Source organism: Salmo trutta, chromosome 25, assembly GCF_901001165.1.
Source record: "Salmo trutta chromosome 25, fSalTru1.1, whole genome shotgun sequence".
NCBI lineage: Eukaryota > Metazoa > Chordata > Actinopteri > Salmoniformes > Salmonidae > Salmo > Salmo trutta.
Window position 1 is genome coordinate 6,921,111 of NC_042981.1, and position 26,554 is coordinate 6,947,664.

At 42.3% G+C, this 26,554-nt stretch overlaps 1 protein-coding gene across 1 annotated transcript; it reads right to left on the reverse strand.

The window, feature by feature from the left end:
* LOC115161932 (calpain-1 catalytic subunit) lies at nt 1-26,032 on the reverse strand. Its single transcript, XM_029712776.1, has 22 exons — nt 25,925-26,032; nt 22,528-22,784; nt 22,339-22,408; nt 20,283-20,401; nt 19,926-20,059; nt 19,669-19,843; nt 19,300-19,377; nt 18,816-18,901; nt 16,106-16,180; nt 15,798-15,958; nt 15,518-15,684; nt 15,154-15,165; nt 14,769-14,977; nt 14,237-14,276; nt 13,566-13,634; nt 11,294-11,351; nt 11,027-11,091; nt 5,478-5,546; nt 5,282-5,360; nt 2,284-2,400; nt 2,002-2,054; nt 1-162 (listed from the first exon to the last, which is right to left on the reverse strand). The coding sequence occupies exons 2-22, from the start codon at nt 22,762-22,764 to the stop codon at nt 136-138; spliced, it is 2,100 nt and encodes a 699-aa protein (XP_029568636.1). The 5' UTR covers nt 22,765-22,784; nt 25,925-26,032; the 3' UTR covers nt 1-135.
* Nucleotides 26,033-26,554: the final 522 nt, after the last annotated feature.

The window sequence follows — 26,554 nt, forward strand, 5'->3', positions numbered from 1 at the left end:
TTTTTTAAGTGCAACGAAATACTCTGAAAACGTCGCTGAGAAGTTTATTGATTTGTCCAGCAAAGCACTGCCGTAGAACTTTTTCCAAACCTTACGATTCTAATGGTCTTCTGTCCATCCTATTTGGTCTGCAGTTTATGCATACATAGTGATGTACATCCACTGAAGAAAAAGGAATAAAAAACAACAGTGAGATTTGACTAACACGTTCATTAGTAATATAAAATAGAAACAATGAAATTACATCTTAACACATTGCTAAAGTTTTTATGGATAACTGCATCTCAGACCATGTATTTCAGGATCTTAAACTACGTGACCAAAAGTATGTGGACACCTGCTTTGTCGAACATCTCATTCCAAAATCATGGGCATTAATATGGAGTTGGTCCCCCCCCTTTGCTGCTATAACAACCTCCATTCTTAAGGGAAGGATTTTTTATATGGGGCGGTAGGTAACCGAGTGGTTAGAGCATTGGGCCAGTAACCAAAAGGGTGCTAGATCAAATCCCCGAGCTGACAAGGTAAAAATATGCTGTTCTATACCTGAACAAGGCAGTTATCCAACTGTACCTAGGCCGTCATTGAAAATAAGAATTCGTTCTTAACTGACTTGCCTAGTTAAATAAAAGTAAAGGTCAGGGATCTGTAAATAAAAGGTACAGGTCAGTTGAGGTCAGGGTTCTGTGCAGGCCAGTCAAGTTCTTCCACACTGACAAACCATTTCTGTATGGACCTTGCTTTGTGCAAGTGGGCATTGTCATGCTGAAACAGGAAAGGGTCTTCCCCAAACTGTTGCCACAAAGTTGGAAGAATCGTCTAGAATGTCATTGTATTCAGTAATGTTAAGATTTCCCATCACTGGAACTAAGGGGCCTAGTCCGAACCATGAAAAACAGCCCCAGAGCATTATTCCTCATCCACCAAACTTTACAGTTGGCACAATGCACTGGGGCAGGAAGAGTTCTACTGTCATCTACCAAACACCGATTCGTCCATCTGACTTGATAGATGCATTGCATTGCTTGCTTGCTGTTTGGGGTTTTAGGCTGGGTTTTTGTTTAAAAACTTTATCATCTGCTGATGTAAAAAAGGTTTTATAAATAAATGTGATTGATTGAAGTGTGATTTATCACTCCAGAGAACACGTTTCCAATGGCGACAAGCTTAACACCACTCCAGCCGACGCCTGGTATAGCGCATGGTGATCTTAGGCTTGTGTGCGGCTGCTCGGCCATGGAAACCCATTTCATGAAGCTCCCAACAAACAGTTCTTGTGCTGATGTTGCAACTAAGGACAGACTATTTTTACACGCTACGCGCTTCAGTACTCGGCGGTCCCGTTCTATGAGCTTGTGCGGCCTTGTGGCTGAGCCGTTGTTGCTCCTATACGTTTCCACTTTACAATAACAGCACTTACAGTTGACCGGAGAAGCTCAAGCAGGGCATAAATTTGACAAACTGACTTGTTGAAAAGGTGGCATCCTATAATGGTGCCACGTTGAAAGTCACTGAGCTCTTCAGTCCGGGCCATTCTACTGTCAATGTTTGTCAATGGAGATTTTATGGCTGTGTGCTCAATTGTATACACCTGTCAGCAACGGGTGTGGCTGAAATCGCTTAGTCCATTATTTTGAAGGGATGTCCACATACTTTTTTGTGTATATACAGTACCAGTCAAAAGTTTGGACACCTACTGTACTCATTAAAGGGTTTTTCTTTATTTGTAATATTTTCTACATTGTAGAATAATATTGAACACATCACAACTATGAAATAACACACATGAAATCACGTAGTGCCCAAGAAAGTGTTGTTCCAGCCCAGCACAGCCCAGAACTAACACACCTGATGCAAAATGTTCAGCCAATTATGGTCGTCAGTCTGGACCACGATTAACTGAATCAGGTGTGTTACTGCAGGGCTGGAGTGAAAGTCTGCACACCTAGTAATGCAGGGTCAGAGTTGAAAGTCCCTGGTGCATTATTAACAGTTTATTACCTCATTGTCTCGAAGAGATATGGCCCCTCCCTGGTTGAGTTGTCTGAATATTTCTGTTGAAAGGGGCATGAATTACACTATTTGCAATGTTGGTAAATAATATATAAGTAATAATAATACAAAGGCCATGGCTTCAAACACCCATCTTGCAAACTAACTAGGATGATCCTGTGAGCGCCATGAATGCCTAACTGTACATGCTCATTAGAATGCCACAGATGGAAAATTTAAAATCCCAGCGAAATAAAATTGGTCCCCTTTTTATTTTAGTTGTGGACTTACTAGCCATGCGGTCCATGCGTAGAACGAGGCTGATGAAACTCTCCAGGCTGATGTTTCCAGAAGATCCACCGTAGCGCAGAGCAATGAGGTTCAGCAGACTATCACTCAGCCTGACCCCTGTGGAGGACAGACAGACTTCACACTTTTATGCCACAGTTATTTCACAGGTATTAAGATGTCAGCCCTGAGGAGGGCGCGTGTCTTGACGGTTCCTGCTCAACTATGCTTTTTTTATGGTTATTCTTACATTAATTACATTCGCTCCTTTGTCCCCGCACATGGGCTTACCTGCTGGTGACGTAGAAGAGGGGGATCCCAAGCTAGAAAGACTGGCTACATGTCCTCCTCTTCCTAGCATCCTGATGGCTAATGTCTAATTGCTGGGGGACTCCAAGCTAGGATGTAAACACTGGCTACATGTTCTCCTCTTCCTAGCATCCTGATGGCTAATGTCCAATCGCTGGAAAATAAACTTTGAACTCAGAGCAAGGCTTCAATTGCGGAGGGACATCAGGGAATGCTGTGTCTTTGTTTTTACAGAGATGTGGCTTATGGATGTCACATTCAACTCTGCTATTCAACCAGACAACTTTCCCATATCGATCGAGCAGTGGCTTCTGGTAACAGTGGGGGAGGGGTATGTTTCCTCATCAACAATTCCTGGTGTACCAAAGGTGAAAAGATCTCGAGCGCCCGTTCATCCGACATGGAGTTAATGATAATATACTGACTCCACGACTGTTATTAAAAGCTGCGTACATACCGCCACACGCAAACACCAAGTCGGCACTCAGCGAACTGTACAAGATCATTAGCCAGCAAAAGTTTTCTCCCCCGAAAGCAGTATTTATTGTCACAGATGATTTTAACCAAGCACATTTCTTTTTTTTTTTTTAAATATGTTCAAAGACTCATCCACCCATGTCTCATCCATCATCATTGGGGAATATACAGTGCATTTGGAAAGTATTAAGACCCCTTGACTTTTTCCACATTTTGTTACATTACAGCCTTATTTTAAAATTGATAAAATTAAAATACAATCCACATCAATCTACACACAATACCCCATAATGACAAAGTGAAAACAGGTCTTTAGACATTTTTGCAAATGTATTAAAAATGTAAAACAGATACCTTATTTACATAAGTATTCAGACCATTTGCTATGAGACTTGAAATTGAGCTAATTTACATCCTGTTTCCATTGATCATCCTTGAGATGTTTCTACAATTTGATTGGAGTCTACCTGTGGTAAATTCAATTGATTGGACATGATTTAGAAAGGTACACACCTGTCTATATATGGTCCCACAGTTGACAGGGCATGTCAGAGCAAAAACAAAGGCAAATCCATCTGTGTGGTGCCCACTAAAAGCCTCCCTCCCAGCCAAGCTTAACACACTATATGCTCACTTTGAGGCTGTCAATACCGAGCCATCCAGGAAGACTCTCGCTGCCTCCAACAACCAGGGTCTTTCTCTTACCGAGGCTGACGTGAGGAAAACTCGCAAAAGAGTGAATACTCACAAAGCCTCCGGCCCAAAAGGCATCCCTGTCCTCGTCCTCGGAGTGTGTGTTGACCACATGGCGGGTGTCTTCTCAGACATCTTCAACCTGTCCCTGTCCCAGGCTATATTCTCCACCTTGCTTCAAGGAGACCACCATCGTCCCAGTGCCCAAGAAAAACAAGGTGCCCAATGACTATCGCCCTGTCGCGCTCACCCCAGTCATAATGAAGTGCTTCGAGAGGCTGGTAATTGCTCACATCAAAGCCAGCATGCCATGCACACTGGACCCACTCCAATTTGCCAACCGCTCCAACAGATCCACAGAAGATGCCATGTCCATCGCTATTCACACGGTTGTAACACATCTGGACAAGAGAAACACCTACGTGAGAATGCTGTTCATTGACTATAGTTCAGCATTCAACACAATTTCTACCTCCAAACTCAACACAAAGCTCAAAGCCCTGGGTGTGGACAACACCCAATGCAACTGGATCCTGGATTTCTTGATGGGCAGACAACAGGCTGTGAGGATTGGAAGAAACACCTCCTCCACTGACTCTTCCTGTTCACCCACTGTGTGGCATTGCACGACACCAACTCCATCATCAAGTTTGCTGACGACACCACGGTTGTAGGCCTGATAACCAACCATGACAAGTCAGCCTGTAGGAAGGAGGTAAGTGAACTGGCATTGTGGTGCCAGGTCAACAACCTCTCCCTCAATGTCAGAATAACAAAGGAGTTGATTGTTGACTTCAGGAAGCAGAGGAGGGAACATGCACATCAACGGGACTGCAGTAGAGAGTCAGAAGTTTTAAGTTCCTCGTCGTCCACATCACTGAGGACTTGACATGGACCAACAACACCACCACTCTTGTCAAGAGGGCGCAGCAGCGTCTCTACTTCCTAATGCTGCTGAAGATATGTTGCATGCCACCTTAGCTTCTCTCCAAATTCAACCACTGCACCATTGACAGCGTCATGACCTGGTTGCATCACGGCCTGGTGCGGGAATTGCTCAGTCCATGACTGCAAGGCCCTCCAGCAGGTGATGAAGACTGCCCAGTACATCACTCGGACCGTGCTCCCACCCATCCAGGACATCTACTCAAAACAGTGCCTTTATGTTGGCATTCTTATCTTTTCTTATTTTTTCTTATTGTTGCATGGTAACGAATGAACCTGCAACTAAGCATTTTGTTGGACGGTGTATACCATGTGTATCCCGTATACCTGCGACTAATAAAACTTTAAACTTTAAACTATTGAGCATTAAACAGACTGCTGTTTAGTTCATAATGGCAGAGGTTACTTTAATCCATCTGCTCATCCTAATTTGATAGTCCTAACTCTTCAATCATGCGTTGATGTCAGTTGGAGATTGCTAGTTAGATGATCTGATTTTTTACATTAGTCCCTGTAAGCAGGTATGGTTATCAAAGGTCAGTGGCAGGCCCTGTTTGTTGGTCTAGCCAAAAGTTACCTGAAGCAGTGACTGCGTTCCTCAGTTGACTCAATGACAACATTCCAGAATGGTTCACATCTGAACGTAAGAAGATATCCTGGAAGATATAAGAAAATATGAATATTTTCAGGTAATTTGTATTCTGGAAAAAGTTGAACTAGTATATAGTTGTTTAATAACCTTGTACCACACTTGTACCACACAATTAGTTTACCTTGTACACAGTAACTTTTCTCCATAGATGTTGAAATTCAGCACTGTTCAGTTTTCCAGTGATTGATGTCTGGAGAAGGAAAGGTTAAGGAAATCTACAAAGGCAAAATATAAAAAGTATGTACATTTTGCCCTGTAATGGGCTAAAGCCATATGTTTAGTTATGTGGTCTGTTTAATGTTGGTGGAACTAACTGCAGTGCCTTGCAAAAGTATTCATCCCCCTTGGCGTTTTTCCTATTTTGTTGCATTACAACCTGTAATTTAAATGGATTTTAATTTGGATTTCATGTAATAGAAATACACAAAATAGTCCAAATTGGTGAAGTGAAATTTACAGGGGCGAAAATCTGATATCAACTTTGGAGGGGACAATTACATAAAATTTTCTCAAGAGCAATTCCTGAGGGGGACACCAAAAGTAGTGCTGTAACACATAGCCTACATTGTAACTTGGTAAATGTATATTGAGGAACTAAAGAAATAAGGTGTTTGCCGTACTCCTAACTACCGGTACCCAAAACTACACAACTAATCACAACAGCAATACCATTGCCTTTAACAAATCTTAGTTCAGTCACCAGTTTAAGTTGAGAGTGGGGGTATCCATGGCATTTTCCAATTATGTTCCTATTTTACAAGTCAAAAAATGGAAAACCTTTCATAATGTTGCCAAACTACACAACTCAACAAACTTACCTGAGACTCCCTGTCTCTGCCAGTCTGTCCTTGCATATCTGTCCCCAACTCTGCTGTCTGTGTGCCATCTGTTGCCTGCTCTGCCTAATGACATCACTGTGAAACATTTCCATTAGAATTTCATTTCTTTCTTATGAACATTTTATCAACTAGTCTTTGAGATATTAGGCTACTAGGGTTCTTACTTTGCGTTTTGGTGTACTGAAAAATCCTCTGATGTCCGTCTTTTATTTTTCTGCCATTTTTCTACCTGGCTGGCTGGCTACACACGCACACAGTGTGTAGGTTATTTACAGTAGGAGTTGGGCTTCTATCATCTTATCTTTTATCATTCTATTTGGGCTTCGATCTAAAAGGTAGCTAGCAAATGTGAAACGGATTAAAATGACAAGAGTTGACAGCTGTATGATTTCACCATTTACACAACATATGCTGCAACCTTTTGTAATTTTAATAGTTTGTTTCATATTGGCTGGCTTCCAACAATAGCTGAATTTGCAAAGCTAGCGAGCACCAATTCCGTTTCAGTGGTGTTTGCTATAATCTTTGCTACCCGGGTTAAATAAAGGTGAAATCAAATAAATACATTAAAGTTCCCTTGAGACAATTTAGCTTTTGCAATGAGACAATTAAATATATTTAAGACAATGGTAGAAGAGAGTGTAGTTCTGTTCAGTTTGGACTTCAGTTTATCGCTAACCTTATCGCAGGGACTTTGAAGCACTAACTTACATCATCTGCATGCTGATCTTGGAATAAATTGACGATAGCAAAGATTCCATCTTTGACGAGACCACGTAAATGGAATAGGTACTAGCTAGCTAAATAGTTAATATTTGCGCGCTAGCTCTGCATATTCAGCTAGTGTGTGTGCGCGATTGACTGGATTAACCTCACTTCAGTTACGTTCATTGAGTGCCTTTCAGACAGTAGATATGACCCCTCTGTTACCTTGCCAACTAAGGAACTGGCAGTGGATCAAAACATTGTGAGGCAAAGGGTGGGGGGGTCGCAATCTTTTGAAACTTAAAAATGCGCTATTAAGCTATTATTTAAATTACATAGTTATGTTTCAGTGATATATTGGGGGGGACAAATCATATTTTTCCAAGGATGGGGGGGTCGTGTGCCCCCCGCCCCCCCTGGGATTTGCGCCCCTGGAAATGTAAAAAATGACTCGTTTAAAAAAAATATCTAAAATAAAAAACAGAAAAGTGGAGCATGCATATGTATTCACACCCTTTGATATCCAAACAGGTCAGGGACAAAGTTGTGGAGAAGTACAGATAAGGGTTGGGTTATAAAAAAATATCCATAACTTTGAACATCCCACGGAGCACCATTAAATCCATTAATAAAAAATTGAAAGAATATGGCACCACAACAACCCTGCCAAGAGAGGGCAAGGAGGGCATTAATCAGAGAGGAAACAAAGAGTCCAAAGATAACCCTGAAGGAGTTGCAAAGCTCTATAGCGGAGATTGGAGTATCTGTCCATAGGACCACTAAATGGTACAATCCATAAAGCTGGGCTTTACAGAAGAGTGGCCAGAAAAAAGCCATTGCGTACAGAAAAAAATTTGCAAACACGTTTGGTGTTCACCAAAAGGCATTTGGGAGACTACCCATACATATAGAAGAAGGTTCTCTGGTCAGATGAGACTAAATTGAGCTTTTTGGCCATCAAGGAAAAGGCTATGTCTGGCACAAACCCAACACCTCTCATCACCCCGAGAACACCATCCCCACAGTGAAGCATGGTGGTGGCAGCATCATGCTGTGGGGATGTTTTCATTAGCAGGGAATGTGAAACTGGTCAGAATTGAAGGAAGGATGGATTGCGCTAAATTCGGGGAAATTCTTGAGGGAAACCTGTTTGTCTTTCAGAGATTGAGACTGGGATGGAGGTTCACTTTCCAGCAGGAGAATGACCCTAAGCATACTGCTAAAGCAACACTTGAGTGGTTTAATGGAAAACATTTAAATGTCTTGGAATGGCCTAATCAAAGCACAGACCTCAATCCAATTGAGAATCTGTGTTATGACTTAAAGATTGCTGTGCACCCATCCAACTTGAAGGAGCTGGAGCAGTTTTGCCTTGAAGAATTGGCCAAAATCCCAGTGGCTAGATGTGCCAAGCTTATAAAGACATATCAGATACTGGTGGCTCTACAAAGTATTGACTTTGGGGGGGTGAATAGTAATGCACGCTCAAGTTCTGTTTTTTTGTCTTATTTCTTGTTTGTTTCACAATGAAAAATATTTTGCATCTTCAAAGTGGTAGGCATGTTGTGTAAATCAAATGATACAAACCCCCCAGAAAATCTATTTTAATTCCAGATTGTAAGGCAACGCAATAGGAAAAATGCCAAGGGTGGGTGACTACTTTCGCAAGCAACTGTATGAATAGTTTTATTGGATGAGCCTTGATTAGAATACAGTATTTACATATGAAGTGGGTAAAAAAAAGTATAAACATTATTAAAGTGTGCAGTGTTCAATGACTATGTACATAGGACAGCAGTCTCTAAGGTGCAGGGTAGAGTACCAGCTGGTAGCCGACATGCACTGTCAACTGTGGGAACTTATATAGACAAGTGTGTGCCTTTCCAAATCATGTCAAATCAATTGAATTTACCACAGGTGGACTCCAATCAAGATGTAGAAAGATCTCAGGGATGTTCAATGGAAACAGGATGCACCTGAGCTCAATTTCGAGTCTCATAGCAAAGGGTCTGAATACTTATGTAAATAGGGTTTTTTGTTTTTTATTTATTTTTTAATAGCAAAAATTACTAAGAATGTGTTTTTGCTTTGTCATTATGGGGTATTGTGAGTAGATTGCTGAGGAAATGTTTTTATTGAATACATTTTAGAATAAGGCTGTAACTTAACAAAATGTGTACATATTGTGGTGGATGAATCAGAATTAGTTGGGTAACATAGATAATTAAGATGTCTTATCTGCATAATATGCTTACGTGATATACTTGTTATTAGAATGTATCCCTTTGGACTCTGGTGTTGGCAGTTGCACTTCTTCCCTCAGCTGGGGCTCAGTCAGTCACTTGGGGCCCAGAGAGGGGAGAGGTCAGGCTTGTCTTTTACATGTCTCTGGTGCTATGCAGAATATCAGAAAGGGGAGAGGACAGGATGGAACATTGTCTTCATATGTGAATGTTTCTTTACCTATTCTTAAACCATGTGAAGGGATGGCGTGATTAATGGGGAACCAATTACCACAATGTCTGTGCGCAAGTCACTCCCTCCTTTGTCATTGGGGGGAGGTGTATGGAACCATTGTATGTCCTCTCTGATGTTGCACTTATCCTGGGATAGTATATGACCCAGAGACTCACTCCCCTCAGTGAGCTTGTCCAGGAGTGGGGTCAAGAAGGGGTTTTACTTGAGATGGAAGTATCTAGAGTTGACAATTGAGTTATGCCATTGGATAAGTTGGTGTTTTTGTTCTATACCGTACCAGGAAGAGACGGTTCCAGTTTGGAGTAGGAGGGCCAAAAACTGTTGACATAGCAGATGCTGTCTGCTATGTATTATAGATATCTTTCATACAAATCTTAACCTTGTGACCCATTCTATGTATCAGTTGTTTGTCATGTAGGTTGAGAGGGGTGTATCTTGGCTATAAAAGATCTTTGTACTTTTGTGTTGTCACTCTCAATGGTTCATTAGAAATAGGGAATCGTTGAAAGTCAATGCTATTGCAAAGCTCTTATTATTAAAGATGCAGTTTAAGTATAACTCTGACTGGTGTGTGAAGTTTGTTTCTCTCCTCATTTGGTAATACAGAAATTAACCCCCACAATATATATTTATATTCTGGACTCTGACTCTTAATTCCTTTCTTTATGTTTTGGGGTCTGCATGTATTGCTGTGTAATGTTAGGTATTACTGCACTGTTGGAGCCAGGAACATAATCATTTAGTTAGGTATTACTGCACTGTTGGAGCCAGAAACATAATCATTTAGTTAGGTAGTACTGCACTGTTGGAGCTAGGAACACAAGCATTTTGCGACACACGTGATAACATCTGCAAAATCTGTATACACAACCAAGAAAATTTGATTTGATAAGCAGGGCTTGGTTAAAACCCTGAATGGTAGACCAACGGATAGCTGTAGATAGATCAACTCTCCAGTATGAGGTGCTGTAGAGAGATCAACTCTCCAGTAGGAGGTGCTGTAGACAGATCAACTCTCCAGTAGGAGGTGCTGTAGACAGATCAACTCTCCAGTAGGAGGTGCTGTAGAGAGATCAACTCTCCAGTAGGAGGTACTGCCCAGCCTATTGTTTTTTTGTAATAGTGGATATTACATTGAAGTTCTGACGTTTTTTTTAATGGTGCAAATTCAAAATATTGTATACAAGGTTTGCCTATGTTGAAATTTGGTCACCATGATGACATAATCCTGTGGAAATTTGACCCTCAAAATAACAGTGCAACTGAATTTTTTTTTAAATCCAATGTATTTTCCACATAGATTCCACGTCACAATACATTGACAAATGATGTTAATTTATCCAGTTTGTACCCAGTGGAATGGTATTGTCTCTTACCTGTCCGATCACTATCAGATCCCAGTGTGTCTTTTGATAGTATGTACCCGTCTACAAATGTGGGCACAATCAGGATGTAGAAACAATCTGGACAAAGGATGCATGTTAGCACAAGCTATAAACAGGGCCTAAGAGTCATTGCCAAAAACTCCTACATTCATTCACAGATTTTACTGCTACATTTTGAACAATGTACTCTTGTAAAGTACTGTTCAAGGTGTTTCACGACAGAAAACATCATGCGAGACTGTCACTAAACTCATGAAGGATACATCCATTAAGGCCACCATGCTTCGACAGGACTCCAAGCTGAAGCCTTGTGTTTTCTTTGCATATCCTGTATAAAATGGGAAAAAGGTGGCACATCAAAAGAAATCCTACAGATACAACCAAGCAACCCATTGCTCACCAAACACCCATCCTTGTATCCTTGTGTGTGATTCTGATCTCATCACAACTAATGTATGTCTGTTCAAACTCCTGCGTTTGGTCACAAATGACTGGGAATCTCCATGATGATTGATTTTCTCTCTACTTACCTTGGAGGAGAGTTTCATTTAAAATCCTCTGAAGCTGTTCAGCATCCACCTCCTCAAACTTTTCAGTGAAAATAAAAAGAGTGTTATTGATATATATATATATATATATATATGCACACAGTATCTCACAAAAGTGAGTACACCCCTCACATTTTTGCAAATATTTGAGTATATCATTTCATGTGACAACACTGAAGAAATGACCCTTTGCTACAATGTAAAGTAGTGAGTGCACACCTTGTATAACAGTGTAAATTTGCTGTCCCTTCAAAATAACACAACACACAGCCATTAATGTATAAACCGCTGGCAACAAAAGTGAGTACACCCCTAAGTGAAAATATCCAAATTGGGCCCAAAGTGTCAATATTTTGTGTGGCCACCATCATTTTCCAGCACTGCCTTAACCCTCTTGGGCATGGAGTTCACCAGAGCTTCACAGGTTGCCACTGGAGTCCTCTTCCACTCCTCCATGACGACATCACGGAGCTGGTGGATGTTAGAGACCTTGCACTCCTCCACCTTCCGTTTGAGGATGCCCCACAGATGCTCAATAGGGTTTAGGTCTGGAGACATGTCTGGCCAGTCCATCATCCACCCTCAGCTTCTTTAGCAAGGCAGTGGTCGTCTTGGAGGTGTGTTTGGGGTCGTTATCATGTTGGAATACTGCCCTGTGGCCCAGTCTCCAAAGGGAGGGGATCATGCTCTGCTTCAGTATGTCACAGTACATGTTGACATTCATAGTTCCCTCAATGAACTGTAGCTCCCCAGTGCCGGCAGCACTCATGCAGCCCCAGACCATGACACTCCCACCACCATGCTTGACTGTAGGCAAGACACACTTGTCTTTGTTCTCCTCACCTGATTGCCACCACACACGCTTGACACCATCTGAATCAAATAAGTTTATCTTGGTCTCATCAGACCACAGGACATGGTTCAAGTAATCCATGTCCTTAGTCTGCTTGTCTTCAGCAAACTGTTTGTGGGCTTTCTTGTGCATCATCTTCAGAAGAGGCTTCCTTCTGGGACGACAGCCATGCACACCAATTTGATGCAGTCTGAGCACTGACAGGCTGACCCCCCACCCCTTCAACCTCTGCAGCAGTGCTGGCAGCACTCATACGTCTTTTTCCCAAAGACAACCTCTGGATATGATGCTGAGCACGTGCACTCAACTTCTTTGGTCGACCATGGCGAGGCCTGTTCTGAGTGGAACCTGTCCTGTTGAACCGCTGTATGGTCTTGGCCACCGTGCTGCAGCTCAGTTTCAGGGTCTTGGCAATCTTCTTATAGCCCAGGCCATCTTTATGTAGAGCAACAATTCTTTTTTTCCAGAGCCTCAGAGAGTTCTTTGCCATGAGGTGCCATGTTGAACTTCCAGTGATCAGTCAGTATGAGGGAGTGTGAGAGCGATGATACCAAATTTAACACACCTGCTCCCCATTCACACCTGAGACCTTGTAACACTAACAAGTCACATGACATCAGGGAGGGAAAATGGCTAATTGGGCCCAATTTGGACATTTTCACTTAGGGGTTTACTCACTTTTGTTGCCAGCGGTTTAGACATTAATGGCTGTGTGTTGAGTTATTTTGAGGGGACAGCAAATTTACACTGTTATACAAGCTGTACACTTACTACTTTACATTGTAGCAAAGTGTCACGGCTGTCAAAAGGATTGGACCAAGGCGTAGCGTGTTTGTAGTTCCACATATTTATTATTATTGTGAAATGTTGCAATCCACCAAATACTTGAAATAACAAAACCGTGACGCAGAGAGAATACACACTACTCACAAACTAACAACCCACAAACACAAGTGGAAAAACCCCCTACATAAATATGATCTCCAATTAGAGACAACGAGAACCGGCTGCCTCTAATTGGAGATCATCCCAACAACCCCAACATAGAAATAGAAACCTAGAAACCCACATAGAAACAGATAACCAGAAAACCACCCAAAAACACCCCCTGTCACGCCCTGACCACTCTACTATAGAAAATGACATCTTACAAGGGTCAGGACTTGACACAGTGTCATTTCTTCAGTGTTGTCACATGAAAAGATATACTCAAATATTTACAAAAATGTGAGGGGTGTACTCACTTTTGTGAGATACTGTGTATATATATAAACTATATATATAGTTTAACAATTGTTAAAAAGTAGTAATATTCTCAAATGCTATAGATTCTATTAGTTTATGTGTTTTAATTTCACATTGCCTCGTTTTGTGTTCAAATGAAAGATATTGGGAACTTGCCTGATCAGAATATTGCCGAAACAGAGTTTGTTTGTTGTCCATATCTGCTCTATTGTGAGTAGGCATGGGCTAAAAAAATGAAATATAAGATATTAAAAAGGAAGACAATATCAGAAGATAAATAGAAATACACGGTTCACCTTTAATACCTTGGGGATTCCCTCAATATCTACATATGTGGGATGAAATAAGGTTTTCCTTAAATACCTTGGGGATTCCCTCAATATCTACATATGTGGGATGAAATAAGGTTTTCCTTAAATACCTTGGGGATTCTCTCAATATCTACATATGTGGGATGAAATAAGGTTTTCCTTAAATACCTTGGGGATTCCCTCAATATCTACATATGTGGGATGAAATAAGGGTTTCCTTAAATACCTTGGGGATTCCCTCAATATCTACATATGTGGGATGAAATAAGGTTTTCCTTAAATACCTTGGGGATTCCCTCAATATCTACATATGTGGGATGAAATAAGGTTTTCCTTAAATACCTTGGGGATTCTCTCAATATCTACATATGTGGGATGAAATAAGGTTTTCCTTAAATACCTTGGGGATTCCCTCAATATCTACATATGTGGGATGAAATAAGGTTTTCCTTAAATACCTTGGGGATTCCCTCAATATCTACATATGTGGGATGAAATAAGGTTTTCCTTAAATACCTTGGGGATTTCCACAATATCTTGGTCATTTGAATTTTCACTGAGGAAAAAAATGAAGACTGTTTTGTTTCTGTTAGGAAAACATAAATTATAGTGAAACTCAGCCCAGGATTCAATCTCGTCGCGGGTTGTTGATAATGCACATTTTTAAGGGAAACCTACAGTGTTCGCAGAGATTGCATTCACAGTATAAAACATTACAGATATTGGTTCAATTGAAAATGACCTTTGGTGCATTGTTTACAGGCGCAAACGGATTGAATCCCGGTCCTAATGTTTGCTATGATCACTGACTGTAAAAAATATGTGACATTAATTAAGGGTATAGTTCACCCAAGTTACAAAATTCCATATTGGTTTCCCTGAAAGCAATCTATGGACAAGCTAGGACCGCAATCCATGCTTTGGATATATTTTTCACGCTTTATGTCCAAATCATCTTAAACTAACTTTATTTGTAAGGAAACCAATATGAAATGGTGTAACTTGGATAAACAACCCCTTTATTATGAATGGGGGGAGCTGTGCTTACTGGATTTGGGTCTCCACCTTGGAGAGAATTGACAGGATGAAGGAGGCGGTTTCGTTTGGGTTGAAGGATGATGGCACAATCAGGTATTCACCAGGTTTCAGCCTAGAGAGCAGCACCACTGTTCGAGCATTCAGGAGGTTCTTGGTTTGGGCGACAGGCACATTGGTGTTGAAGAAGTCGGCAGGAAACTTCCCCCTCTGTCCTTTGAACTGAGATCACAATCATAGAATGTTTTACATAAGGCTGCAGATCATTTCCAATTCAAATCTGGACCTTGAAGCCATTTCTACCACATGTGATGATCCATTATATTGGCCAGATAGTCTAGTGGCCGCTCTAACTTTTATAACGTTATTTGTGAATTGTATGTTTAAAAGTTACTTACTTGGGAAGGCACCTGTTAGAAAGTAAAAGAAAGACAATTCAATTGCACGAACAATAGCATACCTGGGCCAGTTGAATGTATTGTTCTGGCATAACATCCTACATGTAGGTTCACAAATGGGCATATTTGCATTGAGAACTGCACAGTGCCAACATACGTTAGAGGACCTTACAAAGAGATCTCCCGTTTAAGTTACACTACTGACATGACAGTTTATGGCACAATAACAGTGCTACCTGTAACAAAGTCCTCAGAGGAAGCACATAGCTTTGCTTCAATCTGTACATGTTTTTTGGGGGATAAAGTTGAGATAAACTACAGTATATAACATAACGAAAGGCGTGCACCAAAGAAGGGCACTGACCTCGAAGATGTTGATGCCGATGTAGAGACTTTTGACCAGGCGTCTGTTTCTCTTGTCAGGCTTCTGCATCAGAGACACCAACATGTTGTTGTCCTCCTGTGTCTCAGAGCAGTCCCTGTCTAATCCCTCAATCTTCACCCGATACTGGGGATTTGTCCAGAAACTGTCTGGGAGACAAAAAATTATGGACATGTTGACGGTAAATTCTGGTAATTTATAGTCATCAACTGCAAATAATTCCTTGTTGAAAGCAAAACATTTAAATCAAGATGTAATTTACTTGGGAAATTCATGCAGCCACCAGCAGTGGTTCCTGCAACCCATCTGCCATCATGTATGGAGTGTGTCCAAAGACCTTTAGAGTTGCCGTCAAGAAAATCAGGGCACATACAGCAGATAGTCACATCTGTGAAGTGCTTACAGAAGTCTTCCATTGTCATCCTGAGAAGACAACCAAAATTGTGAATTGGTTCTGGTATTGAAATATCACTATAGATGTGGACTGACACTGTACTGTATGTGTTAATCGCTTACAACAAAATATTGACATGGTCTGCAAAACAAATTTCTGCATTAAAAATGGTTTACCAGAATTCACCATCCTCTTTCACTGACAGACACATCTTCCGATCGTTAGGACTCACTGTTTGCCACATGGATGACCTGATTGAAGCACAAACATCATGTCAATAGTTTGGATGCGGTAAGACCACTGGTTAGTTAGTGGTAGTACTCCAGAGTCTAGGTGGCCAAGAGACAACAATGTAAAAGCTTTAACGCTCTGGCTGCTTGTGAGTGACTTCCGAATACACTGTAAAAAAGGTAAGGGAGATAGATTAGCTGACATTTCATAAAAAGACCTGTCAAAGACAATGGGTGTGATGACATCGCAGGGTGTATATATGTGTATATGTATATATGTATGAATATTTATTTATTTAGTAATAGAATCAAAATGATTGGCCACAACATGTACATACTGAGGAATTTGACCTGGTGAAATGGTGCTGGCTACAATATAAATAAATAAATAAATATACATACATACATACATATACACATTTATACACATATATATATATATATATATGTGTATATGTATATATGTATATTTATTTATTTATTTATATTGTAGCCAGCACCATTTCACCAGGTCAAATTCCTCAGTATGTACATGTTGTGGCCAATAATTCTGATTCTATTACATTTTATTGAAAATGCACTTTTTAATTGATATCTTTAGTGTTATAAATAAAAATAAAATATACACACATATATATATATAAATATATATATATATATACACACTACCGGTCAAAAGTTTTAGAACACCTTCTCATTGAAGGGTTTTTCTTAATTTTTTATGTTTTCTACATTGTAGAATAATAGTGAAGACATCAAGACTACAAAATAACACATATGGAATCATGTAGTAACCAAAAAAGTGTTAAACAAATCAAAATATATTTTATATTTGAGATTTTTCAAATAGTCACTCTTCGCCTTGATGACAGCTTTGGCACTCTTGGCATTCTCTCAACCAGCTTCACCTGGAATACTTTTCCAACAGTCTTGAAGGAGTGCCCACATATGCTGAGCACTTGTTGGTTGCTTTTCCTTCACTCTGTGGTCCGACTCATCCCAAACCATCTCAATTTGATTGAGGTCGGGGGACTGTAGAGGCCAGGTCATCTGATGCAGCACTCCATCACTCTCCTTCTTGGTCAAATTGCCCTAACACAGCCTGGCGGTGTATTGGGTCATTGTCCTGTTGAAACCAAATGATAGTCTCACTAAGTGCAAACCAGATGGGATGGCGTATCGGTGCAGAATGCTGTGGTAGTCGTGCTGGTTAAGTGTGCCTTGAATTCTAAATAAATCACAGACATCGTCAACAGCAAAGCACCCCTACACCATATCACCTCCTCTTCCATGTTTTACGGGGGGAAATACACATGCGGAGATCATCCGTTCACCTACTCTGTGTCTTACAAAGACACAGTGGTTGTAACCAAAAATCTTCAATATGGACTCCAGACAAATTTCAACCGTCTAATGTCCATTGCTCATGTTTTTTTGGCCCAAGAAAGTCCCTTATTCTTATTGGTGTACTTTAGTAGTAGTTTCTTTGCAGCAATTTGACCATGAAGACCTGATTCACACAGTCTCCTCTGAACAGTTGATGTTGAGTTGTGTCTGAACTCTGTGAAGCATTTATCTGGGCTGCAATTTCTGAGGCTGGTAACTCTAATGAACGTATCCTCTACAGCAGAGGTAACTCTGGGTCTTCATTTCCTGTGGCGGTCTTCATGAGAGCCAGTTTCATCACAGCGCTTGATGGTTTTTGCGACTGCACTTGAAGAAACATTCAAAGTTCTTGACATTTTCCGTATTGACTTACCTTCATGTCTTAATGTAATGATGGACTGTCATTTCTCTTTACTTATTTGAGCTGTTCTTGTGATAATATGGACTTGGTCTTATACCAAAAAGGGCTATCTTCTGTATAACACTCTTGGCATTCTCTCAACCAGCTTCATGAGTTAGTCACCTGGAATGCATTTCAATTACTTTATTACACAAATTAACTCTTAAGAAAGTAATTTAAATGCATTCCAGGTGACTACCTCATGAAGCTGGTTAAGAGAATGCCAAGAGTGTGCAAAGCTGTCATCAAGGCAAATGGTGTCTATTTGAAGAATCTCAAATATAAAATATATATTTGATTAGATGTATGGTTACTTTATGTCTTCACAATTGTTTTACAATGTATAAAATAGCAACAATAAAGAAAAACCCTTGAATGAGTAGGTGTTTAAAACTTTTTACCGGTAGTGTATATACAAACAAAGTATGTAGACTATACTGTAGATAGAGCAAAAAAGAACAATTACACATACTGAGGAAGAATCTAATAAACAAAGGTATCTATTGTGAATAGCTAATCCTTACTTATCACATGTCACAGTCAGACTATACTGTAAATCCTTACTTATCACATGTCACAGTCAGACTATATTGTAAATCCTTACTTATCACATGTCACAGTCAGACTATACTGTAAATCCTTACTTATCACAGTCAGACTATACAGTAAATCCTTACTTATCACATGTCACAGTCAGACTATACTGTAAATCCTTACTTATCACATGTCACAGTCAGACTATACTGTAAATCCTTACTTATCCCATGTCACAGTCAGACTATACTGTAAATCCTTACTTGTCACAGTCAGACTATACTGTAAATCCTTACTTATCACATGTCACAGTCAGACTATCGTGTAAATCCTTACTTATCGCTCCAGTCTCCCTTCCACTCTCCCCGGCCCCAGGGGTTGAAGAGGCGGATTAGATTAACTGGCCTGCCTTGGCTCATGATCTGTGGAAGAAACCAGAATGAACACCAGCTGTAATCTCAGAGCAGGAAATGAATCTGGGTCCCCCATGGGACAAACCAGCATCTTTACCATTAGACCAAGAGGAATTCCATAGTGGACCGAAGGCTGGCACTAATTTAGAAGTCTCAGGTAAGGCTGCCTCATCACAAGACCACGAGACCAACTCATGTTCGCTACACGTGGATAGGGTAAATTGTTCATAGCAGAATTATACCACACTTCCTCTCCCATTTCCCTCCAGGTGGAACTAAAGTAAATAATTGGCTCTATTCTGACAAAGCAAACAATGTTTTTTCATGGCAATAAAGGAAAGAGAGCATATGGCCAAAAGATATCAGCTCCAAAGCATTTCTGTCAGATTATTAGTTCCATACAGTACCTGTTTATTAACTCCTGTGACGGTGTAAGCATGACCCCTCACTAATCCGTTGGGTGCCACCATGTTCGCTGATGTTTCCTACAGAACAATAGACACAGGTATTATAGGTATTATAAAGTGAAGTAATTGGACCGTAACAGAACAGAGGTTTCAGTCACAAAATAGAACACAATATGAACACAACCTTTCATATCTTTTGTGTTAAAGGACAAGTCTCAACTTCAACTACGCTTAGTAACTCATATTGTCATATATCTTGACATCAGTGCATGATTCATGGTAACTCTGAGTTACACTACATTTCTGCTCTACTAACTGGTTCGTTTAAAGGGTCATCATGGCGTTTCAGGGGGTCGTAGTGCTGCTCACCCCTTGAGGTGTGCCACACCCAATCAGAGATTTGGATTGGACAGCTCTGAACAGCAGGTCCCACAGATTTGATGGAGCGTCAGTGAGTTTGAATGTGATGTGAACCCCGCCAGTGAAGTCCATCATAGCCTCTGAAGGGGTCCCTAAATTCATGTCTGCGTAGGAGCCACACACCCTGCCAGAAGAAGACAGGTCATTAAGTCCGACATCGAGGAGGTGTTAAACTGTTTTATGACCAACTGATGTGGCTCACGTACTTGGCATAGGCTTTCTCCAGCAAGGCGGGCCAAAACTCATTGGGAGTTTTTGAATGAACGAAAATGAGATTGCCGTCAACTGTTGGTAGCTTGTCATCGATCACAACGTCCACCCACCTCCCAAACCTCCAGAACTGAAAGATAGGAGGAGAGGACAATGATTCCTACAGAGACTACTCTCTACATGGCTTGAGAAAGGCGTAGCCTAAGTATAGAAAGTCATTCATGGTAATTGAATTGTTCTCAATACCACTGAGAACCTTTTCAATGCATTAATAATCCTTTACGAACGACAGTTATTGCAATAGGTCAACGCATTTCTCACAAAGATAATGTACTGAGCCTGAGGTAATTTACCCTGAAGTGGAATATGCCACAGTAATCCTCTTTAAAGGTTTGATTTAGGGGTACTACTTGTTCCAGGATGTCCTTCTGGAACGTCAAAGCCCCAATGGAAGCAAGAAACCAGCAATCTTCTGAAAAAATAAAAATGACAAGTTTATGCACATCGTGACATTTGTAATGAAAAGGGCATGGTGTGGTGGGGGCATGGTGTGGTGGGGGCATGGTGTGGTAGGGGCATGGTTTGGTGGAGGCATGGTGTGGTGGGGGCATGGTGTGGTAGGGGCATGGTGTGGTAGGGGCATGGTGTGGTAGGGGCATGGTGTGGTGGGGGCATGGTGTGGTGGTTGCATGGGGTGGTGGGGGCATGGGGTGGTAGGGGCATTATGTGGTGGGGGCATGGTGTGGTGGTTGCATGGTGTGGTAGGGGAAAGGTGTGGTAGGAGCATGGTGTGGTAGGAGCATGGTATGGTGGAGGCATGGTGTGGTAGGGCATGGTGTGGTAGGGGCATGGTGTGGTAGGGGCATGGTGTGGTAGGGGCCATGGTGTGGTGGGGGTATGGTGTGGTGGTAGGGGCATGGTGTGGTGGGGGCATGTTGTGGTGGGGGCATGTTGTGGTAGGGGAATGGTGTGGTAGGGGCATGGTGTGGTGGTGGGGGCATGGTGGTGGGGGCATGGTGTGGTAGGGGCCATGGTGTGGTGGTGGGGGCATGGTGTGGGGGTGGCATGGTGTGGTAGGGGCATGGTGTGGTGGTGGGGGCATGGTGTGGTAGGGGCATGGTGTGGTGGTGGGGGCATGGTGTGGTAGGGGCCATGGTGTGGTGGGGGCATGGTGTGGTAGGAGCATGGTGTGGTAGGGGCATGGTGTGGTGGTGGGGGCATGGTGTGGTAGGGGCATGGTGTGGTAGGGGCATGCTGTGGTGGTGGGGGCATGGTGTGGTGGGGGCATGGTGTGGTGGGGCCATGGTGTGGTAGGGGCATGGTGTGGTGGGGGCATGGTGTGGTAGGGGCATGGTGTGGTGTGGTGGGGCCATGGTGTGGTAGGGGCATGGTGTGGTAGGGGCATGGTGTGGTAGGGGCACGGTGTGGTAGGGGCATGGTGTGGTGGGGGAATGGTGTGGTAGGGGCATGGTGTGGTAGGGGCCATGGTGTGGTGGGGGCATGGTGTGGTAGGGGCATGGTGTGGTGGGGGCATGGTGTGGTGGTGGGGGCATGGTGTGGTAGGGGCCATGGTGTGTGTGGGGCAAGGTGTGGTAGGGGCATGGTGTGGTAGGGGCATGATGTGGTGGGGGCATGGTGTGGTGGGGGCATGGTGTGGTAGGGGAAAGGTGTGGTAGGAGCATGGTGTGGTAGGAGCATGGTGTGGTGGAGGCATGGTGTGGTAGGGGCATGTTGTGGTGGAGGCATGGTGTGGTGGTGGGGGCATGGTGTGGTAGGGGACATGGTGTGGTAGGGGCATGGTGTTGTGGGGCATGATGTGGTAGGGGCATGGTGTGGTGGGGGCATGGTGTGGTAGGGGTATGGTGTGGTAGGGGCATGGTGTGGTGGGGCATGGTGTGGTGGGGCATGGTGTGGTAGGGGTATGGTGTGGTAGGGGCATGGTGTGGTGGGGCATGGTGTGGTGGGGGTATGGTGTGGTAGGGGCATGGTGTGGTGGGGGCATGGTGTGGTAGGGGCATGGTGTGGTGGGGCATGGTGTGGTAGGGGCATGGTGTGGTGGGGCATGGTGTGGTAGGGGCATGGTGTTGTGGGGGCATGGTGTTGTGGGGCATGATGTGGTAGGGGTATGGTGTGGTAGGGTCATGGTGTGGTGGAGGCATGGTGTGGTAGGGGCATGGTGTGGTGGGGCATGGTGTGGTAGAGGCATGGTGTGGTAGGAGCATGGTGTGGTGGGGCATGGTGTGGTGTGGTGGGGGCATGGTGTGGTAGGGGCATGGTGTGGTAGGAGCATGGTGTGGTGGGGGCATGGTGTGGTGGGGGCATGGTGTGGTGGGGCATGGTGTGGTGGGGCCATGGTGTGGTTGGGGCATGGTGTGGTGTTGACACTTGCTTACAACCAAATCCACTTACCAACCATTCCTTGCCCAAAGTCAAACCTTGAAAGTCCATCAACGATAAAATCTGGATTCTGTATAATTTTCTGGAAGAGTGAATACACACATTTCACCTATTAATAATATTTTATAATTTCAGTTAATACTCTGTATTAATAAAATCAGTTAAAATCAGTTATGTGTGCAGATCTGGACGATGTCATACCGCTGGTCTCAACCACACCACTCTGCTCATAAAATCAGGGGGAAGTACCCCATCACCAATGGAGTTATGGTCTGGGGGGAACATCTCATCGATGTACCTCACTCCCCTGGCCAAACAGTATTGCTTAAGCTGCTGAAAGTCTTGGTTGCTGTGTTTCTCTGGGTTGGCAAGACTCCCAACACCCTCTTGCTTGTTGCGCTCCTGCATTATACTCATACACACACCGGGAGGAGGCATTGTTGTACTGTATGCAGGATCTGTTAGCAGGGTGAAATGATGAAATACTCAGATTTAATAGGTGGAGCCTAAATATAAATAACATTATTAAGTGTTGATAACAATTAGCAATATAACAGCTATTCAAAACAACTATGCAACACTATTAAAAAGTATATCCTTCAGCATATTGTAGGCTCCCTAGTTTTGCAAAAATGTCTATCCAGAAATTGCTTCATATTTTTTAAATATCTTATTCACGCTATAAATATTAACATCCAAATCAAAAATGCAATTGAAAGTGATGAAACATGGTAACACGTGTAGAAAGTATACTGCTCAAAAAAATAAAGGGAACACTTAAACAACACATCCTAGATCTGAATGAAAGAAATAATCTTATTAAATACTTTTTTCTTTACATAGTTGAATGTGCTGACAACAAAATCATACAAAAATAATCAATGGAAATCCAATTTATCAACCCATGGAGGTCTGGATTTGGAGTCACACTCAAAATTAAAGTGGAGAACCACACTACAGGCTGATCCAACTTTGATGTAATGTCCTTAAAACAAGTCAAAATGAGGCTCAGTAGTGAGTGTGGCCTCCACGTGCCTGTATGGCCTCCCTACAACGCCTGGGCATGCTCCTGATGAGGTGGCAGATGGTCTCCTGAGGGATCTCCTCCCAGACCTGGACTAAAGCATCCGCCAACTCCTGGACAGTCTGTGGTGCAACGTGGCGTTGGTGGATGGAGCGAGACATGATGTCCCAGATGTGCTCAATTGGATTCAGGTCTGGGGAACGGGCGGGCCAGTCCATAGCATCAATGCCTTCCTCTTGCAGGAACTGCTGACACACTCTAGCCACATTAGGTCTAGCATTGTCTTGCATTAGGAGGAACCCAGGGCCAACCGCACCAGCATATGGTCTCACAAGGGGTCTGAGGATCTCATCTCGGTACCTAATGGCAGTCAGGCTACCTCTGGCGAGCACATGGAGGGCTGTGCGGCCCCCCAAAGAAATGCCACCCCACACCATGACTGACCCACCGCCAAACCGGTCATGCTGGAGGATGTTGCAGGCAGCAGAACGTTCTCCATGGCGTCTCCAGACTCTGTCACGTCTGCCACGTGCTCAGTGTGAACCTGCTTTCATCTGTGAAGAGCACAGGGCGCCAGTGGCGAATTTGCCAATCTTGGTGTTCTCTGGCAAATGCCAAACGTCCTGCACGGTGTTGGGCTGTAAACACAACCCCCACCTGTGGACGTCGGGCCCTCATACCACCCTCATGGAGTCTGTTTCTGACCATTTGAGCAGACACATGCACATTTGTGGCCTGCTGGAGGTCATTTTGCAGGGCTCTAGCAGTGCTCCTCCTGCTACTCCTTGCACAAAGGCGGAGGTAGCGGTCCTGCTGCATCAGCCAGGAAGCATTGGAACTGAGAAGTGGTCTGTGGTCCCCACCTGCAGAACCACTCCTTTATTGGGGGTGTCTTGCTAATTGCCTATAATTTCCACCTGTTTTCTATTCCATTTGCACAACAGCATGTGAAATGTATTGTCAATCAGTGTTGCTTCCTAAGTGGACAGTTTGATTTCACAGAAGTGTGATTGACTTGGAGTTACATTGTGTTGTTTAAGTGTTCCCTTTATTTTTTTGAGCAGTGTATATAAAGCTGGGTGCAGCAAGTTCACCAGTGTAAATAAAAGTCCAGTACTCCTGGACTCCATGAACACACTAAAAACGGTTTCAGGGAAGTCAATGTTGAAAATGGACAAATTACATCTGACAACCTTAAATGTTGTCTATTTCATTTGGCTTTGACTCTCGATTCCAAATGTTACCCACATGTTCCTCTATCATACCAACTAGGTCATGTTACCCACATGAGCCTCTATCATACCAACTAGGTAATGTTACCCACATTATCCTCTATCATACTAACTAGGTAATGTTACCCACATGATCCTATATCATACTAACTAGGTAATGTTACCCACATGATCCTCTATCATACTAACTAGGTCATGTTACCCACATGATCCTATATCATACTAACTAGGTAATGTTACCCACATGATCCTCTATCATACTAACTAGGTAATGTTACCCACATGATCCTCTATCATACTAACTAGGTCATGTTACCCACATGATCCTCTATCATACCAACTAGGTAATGTTACCCACATTATCCTCTATCATACTAACTAGGTAATGTTACCCACATGATCCTCTATCATACTAACTAGGTAATGTTACCCACATGATCCTATATCATACTAACTAGGTAATGTTACCCACATGATCCTCTATCATACCAACTAGGTAATGTTACCCACATTATCCTCTATCATACTAACTAGGTAATGTTACCCACATTATCCTCTATCATACTAACTAGGTAATGTTACCCACATGATCCTCTATCATACCAACTAGGTAATGTTACCCACATGATCCTCTATCATACTAACTAGGTCATGTTACCCACATGAGCCTCTATCATACTAACTAGGTAATGTTACCCACATGATCCTCTATCATACTAACTAGGTAATGTTACCCACATGATCCTATATCATACTAACTAGGTCATGTTACCCACATGAGCCTCTATCATACTAACTAGGTCATGTTACCCACATGAGCCTCTATCATACTAACTAGGTAATGTTACCCACATGATCCTATATCATACTAACTAGGTAATGTTACCCACATGAGCCTCTATCAAACTAACTAGGTAATGTTACCCACATGATCCTCTATCATACTAACTAGGTCATGTTACCCACATTATCCTTTATCAAACTAACTAGGTAATGTTACCCACATGATCCTCTATCATACTAACTAGGTAATGTTACCCACATGATCCTCTATCATACTAACTAGGTAATGTTACCCACATGAGCCTCTATCATACTAACTAGGTAATGTTACCCACATAATCCTCTATCATACCAACTAGGTAATGTTACCCACATTAGCCTCTATCATGCTATCTAGATGAAGTAAATTGGTCTTTAATCAATTACAATTGATTAAATAATTGCAAATGGAAACATGATCATGTCTGATGCATAACAAAGCAGTAGTAATATATATTACGTTATTGAAATCTTACTCCACCAGGGACATAAGCAATCAGAGTTGGTTAAAGTTTCTTACCTCAGAATATCACTATTTTAACCAGGGTTTTCATCTTCTGTAAACCAATTCAAGCAATAGTCTTCTTATATACTTGTTTGCTGCCGTATTGCTCTGTACAGTAGGCTATGACGTAATGTGTGGACAGGCACCACCCACAGTACACACACACATTGCTTTGGCTGTGAGCCGTGTTCCTTATCACCACAGCTTTCCATTGGTCAGGCTATTCTAATGGAAAATCTTGTTTAATTATGGAATCTTTGAGTTAAATGCCATTGTCTCTAATCAGCGTTTTCCTGGACGTGAACATACTGAAGACCACAACATCAGACAGCCTGAAGTGAGTATACAGTATCTGACCTGCTTAGTAATACGTCATTGTTTTATAGTTGCTGGGTTAAAGGACCTCATATATATTTTGGTTTAAGGAACTCCCATGTATTTTGGTTAAAGGAACTCCCATGTATTTTGGTTAAAGGAAATCCCATGTATTTTGGTTTAAGGAACTCCCATGTATTTTGGTTAAAGGAACTCCCATGTATTTTGTTTAAAGGAACTCCCATGTATTTTGATTAAAGGAAATCCCATGTATTTTGGTTTAAGGAACTCCCATGTATTTTGGTTAAAGGAACTCCCATGTATTTTGGT

What these genes read in the sequence shown, in the direction of transcription:
- LOC115161932 (XM_029712776.1), bottom strand. Translation starts at nt 22,764, where the DNA reads ATGCCTCCTCCCGGTGTGTGTATGAGTATAATGCAGGAGCGCAACAAG. An exon ending in TTCGGCAATATTCTGATCAG is followed by an intron (nt 11,352 to 13,565) that starts GCAAGTTCCCAA and finishes TTCACTGAAAAG; the next exon opens with TTTGAGGAGGTGGATGCTGA. An exon ending in TATCTCTTCGAGACAATGAG is followed by an intron (nt 163 to 2,001) that starts GTAATAAACTGT and finishes CTTTTTCTTCAG; the next exon opens with TGGATGTACATCACTATGTA.